General features: G+C 37.0%; 1 protein-coding gene across 1 annotated transcript in view; it reads left to right on the top strand.

The window, feature by feature from the left end:
* The window catches only part of LOC114633075 (coatomer subunit gamma-2), an 85,890-nt gene that overhangs the window by 7,629 nt on the left and 72,261 nt on the right, over nucleotides 1-6,000 (top strand). The window contains exon 5 of the mRNA XM_028781695.1: nucleotides 2,738-2,817. Coding sequence (XP_028637528.1) covers nucleotides 2,738-2,817 — 80 coding nt within the window. The remainder of the gene's footprint in view (nucleotides 1-2,737; nucleotides 2,818-6,000) is intronic.

Here is a 6,000-nt window from a genome sequence, read left to right as displayed (position 1 = left end):
AGAGAGAGAGAGAGAGAGAAAGAAAGAAAGAAAGAAAGAAAGAAAGAAAGAAAGAAAGAAAGAAAGAGGTGTCAATAACTAAAAAGGCAGTGGGGAATAGCTTCCTTTTCTGGAGGCCATGAGAAAGAAAACAGCCACCATTTAGAAAGTTGCAGGGCAATCCTTAGGGAAAGTTTCCATTAGACAGAAGGATAGGAACATTTATGGAAGAGTTTGAAGATGATTAAGAGATTTTCCTGATGAAGAGCCACAGAACGTGACCCGTGTGTGGTGTGTGTGTGTGTGTGTGTGTGTGTGTGTGTGTTTGTGGAAGGATGGAAAATAGAATTGTTCATAATCCTTTTTAATGTTTGTAGAATCTGTAGAGATAGCTATCATTTTGATATGGCTAAATTATATATTCTTATATTCCTTAGAGTTTTGTCTAGAGGCTTATACCTTACCAATATCTTAATGGAGCAAGGTTTTTGGATTCATGGATTGTTTTTCCCTATTAATTTTTGTCTTCTAAAGTAATTTGGGGAACATAGGATGAGCTGAGGATATTGCTTATTTGGTAGAGTGCTTGACTTGCATGCATGAAGCCCTGGGTTTTAATATCCAGACCTTCCTACACTAGGCAGGATGGTATGCACCTGTAATCATTTGGCAGGTAGAGGCTAGAGGATCAGAAGTTTAAAGCTATTCTTGGCTACCTGGTGAGTTCAAGTCTAGCCTGTGTCACAAGTGAGACCCATTGAAAAAGTGAAGCAAGAGAGTGAGAAATTAAGAGCAAGAGAAGAGAACCTAAGAAAGACAAACATGTAGTTTTGTGTAACTACTATATGTAAATGAAGAACACAATGTTTACAGAAATTTATTGCAGAACTGGGTAAAACCAGACAAGTAATTATAAAGGAACACAATTGTGTAGACTGTGTTGTTGAGCTATAGTTTTAGCTCTACTACAGCAGTGTTAGGAATCAGTTGTACATCAGTGGAAAAGGAGGTGGGAAAAGAAGAGTCTTATTGTATGAATTACTCCTCGTTTGATGTTAAGAACCATATTTCTGTTTGTTTCCAGCTGTGTAAAGGGCTGGGTTTACCCTGCTATCATAAATACTAGAGAACCAGACAAAAGAGCAGCTTTCAGACAGTGTATCCAGCATGTAAGGCGTGTGATCTGAAGAGGGAAGCAAAATGAGCCCAGGGAGTGTACCATTAGCTGCCCAGAGGCAGACTGCAGACATCGATCGGGAAGGTTGGGTGGAGCTGGGAAAGCCAAGAAAGTTTGAATGTTTAGGGAGGATACCAGAGAGAAAGAGAAAAGTGAGCATGAGAATCAGTGTACTTGAAGATAGTGATAGAAACAGTCTGAAATGAGCTGAAGAAGAAAAAAGGCAACAAAATGAAGAACACTAGTGACATGTGAGATAATGTTTTCAGAGTTTCTGGCAGTTATCCTAAATTGCTTCATGAACTTATCAAAATCTAATATCATCTTTGCCTTTTCCCTGCTTATAGGAAATGTGATACTCTTAGACACTCTTACTATGTATATATGAATATGTAAACATAGCCTTGAGATTATATATATATATATATATAAATGTATTTTTATACAGAGAGAAATATATCTTTTTTAGCTTTTTTCTTTCATTCAAATTTGTCTTTACTACCTTTTCCTTCCTACTTTTCATTCCTTGATATAGGTTCCCTTCCCTTTTTCTTTTCTCTCCTCTTCCTTCCTTCTTTCTTTCCTTCCTTCCTTTCTTGTATTAAATCATACTGAGAACCATTATTTTCTTTTCATATTTGGGTCAGTGGTTTTTCAAGCAGGTTCTCTCTATAGGTAACACTCTGAAATTGAGTCTGATGTATATGAGTGTCTATACTTAAAAGACATTGAAGATACTTGGAAAGAGGCTGGACAAACTGAAGGAGCCTGGGGTCTCCATAACCAGTAACGAATTATTTTAAGAGAAACATAGGTATTCACTAAGTGGAGGGGAGTCTTAGTTAGGGTTTCTATTGCTGTAAAGAGACACCATGACCACAGCAACTGTTATAAAGGAAGACGTTTAATTGGAGCTGACTTACAGTTCAGAGGCTCAGTCCATTTATCAGCATGGTGGGAAACATGGCAGCATGCAGGTTTGATACTGGAGAAAGGACTGACAGTTCTATATATTGATCCACAGGCAGCAGGAAGGCCACACCTTATAATAATGCTACCCCCTGTGAGCCTATGGGGACCAATTACATTCAGACTACCAAAGGGGAAAATATAATTAGCATTTTTCTTCATACACATTTGTTAAAAATCTTAAAAATACATTTCTGAGACAAATCTTCTTTATCACTTTAAATAATTGTATCTCTGTAGAAGAGTAATTGAATTTTTAAAGCTTTGCTTTTATTTTTTTCAAGTATCAGTACATCACGTATTTGTGTTTAAGAAATAGTATTTTGAATATTTTTTTAGACATATAGTTTTAATAGATTTTTTAGAGGTAGATATTTTAAAGAATATTTTCCTTATTTGTTTTTAATGTGGGTGTTAGTAGACAGCTTGTGGGAGTTGGTTCTCTGTTTTCACATTTGGATTGCAGGGATTAAACTGAGACTTGATGGAAAGCACCTTTACCAATGAACCATTTTGCTGGGCCAAGAATATCTCTCTTAGTATACTTGCTAGTCTTCCTTAATTTAAAAGGTTTCTTACACTAATCTGTTGCCATCTATAATACACTTTCAGCAAACACTGAGGAGAATGTGCTACCTCACTATCAAGGAAATGGCCACCATCTCTGAGGATGTGATCATTGTCACAAGCAGGTATGTGAGTTGTCAGAGTCAAGGACAAAAGACTTACTAATTATGGAATATTTGTTCTCTTTTTGTTGACTGCCAGTAAGAATTTATAAAAATATCATATCTTAAAGTATAGATTAAGTACAGTGTATTTACTCATCAGGTCATCAAACAATCAAAGAAGTAGCAGTAAATACCTACAAGGGGCTGACGCTCTGGCACACAGAGGTTAAAAAATTGACTTTTGTTTTCCTAGAAAGCACTTAAGCTACATTTATGACTAATGAATTTCATCCTCAGTAATGCATTCTGAATTATTTATCTGTTGTATGTCTATCATTGTTAAAATTACTTAATTAACAATGTAATAGTCACATAGGAAATATTTCAAGCTCTAGGGATTATTTTTGAAAAATATTCAATGATATGAAAAATCCCTTAGTAAATATAATGCTGAGTGGAAGTTGAATTCAGTCTGTATATTCTATATAGTCTGACTTAAAAACTATTTTGTAAGAATATGTGGGTAAATATACTAATTATATTAATAGTAGTTTATCTTTGCCTGCTTAGAATTATGACTAATATTTTGTTTAAATGTTTGGTAATTTCTAAATATCTTAGAATGAAATCTGTATAATTTATAGTAAAATGCATCATGTTATACTTTAATAGTTGCCATATAAGAGATTAAGTATAACCCAGTTAGCAGAATATAATTTTCATAAAACAGACTACATTTTGAAGGAAGATGTTTATGTTTAGTTATGTTTAGTACAGTTTCAGTTAAAACTTTCAGTTGGAAATATCAGTAAAGCCAATGTAAATAGTGACTTAAGAAGAAAATTTCTTTCCCCTCATGTAACTGTAATCTGGAGGCACAGCCTAGCTGGTGTTGCTGCAACGTTTTACAGTGGCAGGACTAGTATCACTTGGATTCCTTTGGACGTACTCCATCATTGTGAAATAGATGCTTGAATTACTGGCAGTGTCCCATGCTCAAGCAGGAGAGCTACTGGGAAGGGGCCAAGGGGTGCCAGCACCATCTGTGTCTTTTATCAGGAGTGCAGTAGCATTTCCTCAGGCAATTTTTAGATTTTGTTTGGCACATCTATATTATATGACTATCCTTAGGAGGCCAGAAAGTATTTAGCTTTTATAGTCCAAGTACTAGGGCCAGGCAAGGGAGAGGGATTGAAAATTAGTATTCAATTAGCCAACTAGTGTATCTGCCACAAATGAGAAATAGAAAGCCTTCAGTTACATTTTTTGATTCCCTAAATACTTGCGAAGTTAAAGACAAATAATGATGTTTGTTTCAGTGATTAATACTTCCCTCTGAGCCTTATTAGATATAATTAGAGTTTACTTCTAGTACTTTTAAGTAATTAGTAGGTATGTAGGCTGCATTATTGTCCCCTGATGATGCCCATGTCCAAATCTCAGGGCCTGTGAATATGATATATTCTATGGCAAAGGACAGTGAAAGCTAATAGGAGTCTTCTGACTTGACTTATTCCTGTAGTCCTTTATAAGCATTCTTAAAAATGAGGAGAGGGCTAGAGAGAGATGGCTCAGCAGTAAAGAGTACTTGCTACTTTCCCAGATAATCCAGGTTTGGTTTCTAGCACCCACACTGGGTAGCTTACAACTGTCTTGTAACTCTAGCTCTAAGGGATCCAACACTGTGTCCTCATAACATTCAAACACACACACATACACACACGCACATACACACACGAAAAAAAAAACATGTCTTTATAAAAATACAATTGGGAGACAGAAGGAGAGTGTCAGTCAAGAGATATGATGCAAGCAAAGTCAGAGATGCTGTTAAAGATTTGAAAATAAAGAGGCCTTGAGTCACAGAGCACAGGTGACCTCTGACATTGGGACTAAAGAGGAAATGGATTCATCCTGTCTTCTCTTTCTGTTGCAAAAACAATGACTGGGGCCAGGTTCTTTAAACAGTAGGGAGGTTTGTTTAGTTCATTTGTGGCTAAAAGTTCAAGACTGGTGTCTTTGTTCTGTTGCTATGATAAAATACCCTGTCAAGAGCAGCTGAAGGGAGAAAGGTTTGTTTTGGCTCACAGTTTCAGACAGTTGTAATCTATCTTGGTGGGGAGATAGAGCTGCAGGCAGGGAAGGCATGTGGCAGGAGCTGGGGGCTGGCTGATTACACTTCATCCACATTCAAGAAGCTGACAGGAAAAAGGAAATGGGCTGGCCTATAAGGCCTCAAGGGCTGTTGCTCCCAGTGACCCACTTCCTTTGGCAAGGCTTCACCTCTTAAAGGTTCCATAACTTTCTTAAATAGCACTACCAGTGAGGGACCAAGTGTTCAAGCACATACATGAACCAATGGAGGACATTTCTTACTCAAATTACCACACTTGAATAGCTCCATCTCATTGGCCTTTGCTGAGGACTGCATGGATTGTAATATAATCCAGCATCATAATGGGAGGGATGTATATAAGATCCAGTGCTAAGACCAGAAATCAGAGGGATTTATCGAGTCAGTATTTCTGGGTTTTGTTGTTGTTGTTTTATAACAACTTGATTTCATAGAAATAGCCATGTCCTCAGAGAACTCATAATAATTCCTTGTGGGGGCAGTGTCCCCAGTTACTTAAGTACACCTTTTACTGGGTCACACCTGGTATAGGCTCCACCACCTCCACACTGGTGGCCTCTAAGCTGCCAGCATCTGGACCTTTCCAGGTCATACTCAAACCCAGGAACCCCTATAGCTTTAAAAATATAGCCCAGTAAGACCTGTTTGAGACATCAACTCATCTAACTGTAAACAAACTACAACATAAAATGAATGTTACTCTGCCCCTCTAACTTTGTGATATTTTGTTATAGCAGTAGTAGAGTAAAAAAAGTAATAACAGATTAGGGACATCTTTTTCTGTTACTGCTATAACAGAAAATCCAAAAGTAGTTTTGGAACTTTGAAGATAGGTTAGGAAAACTCTAGATTAGTGAGTCTTAGGTTGTGGGTCATGGTCCCTTTTGGGGTCATCTAAGACCATTAGAAAACACAGATAGTTATATTACAATTCATAACAGTAGCAAGATTACAGTTATAAAACAGCAACAAAAATAATGTCATGGTTGGGGTTCATTACAACATGAGGAACTGTATAAAAGGGTTGCAGCATTAGGAAGTTGAGAACCAGTGCCCCAGACTGTTAGTGG

This window comes from Grammomys surdaster, unplaced genomic scaffold (assembly GCF_004785775.1).
Source record: "Grammomys surdaster isolate TR1022 unplaced genomic scaffold, NIH_TR_1.0 514, whole genome shotgun sequence".
In the NCBI taxonomy this organism is placed as follows: Eukaryota; Metazoa; Chordata; class Mammalia; order Rodentia; family Muridae; genus Grammomys; species Grammomys surdaster.
The sequence above is the reverse complement of the archived record's forward strand: the minus strand, read 5'-3'. Positions and strand labels throughout refer to the sequence as shown.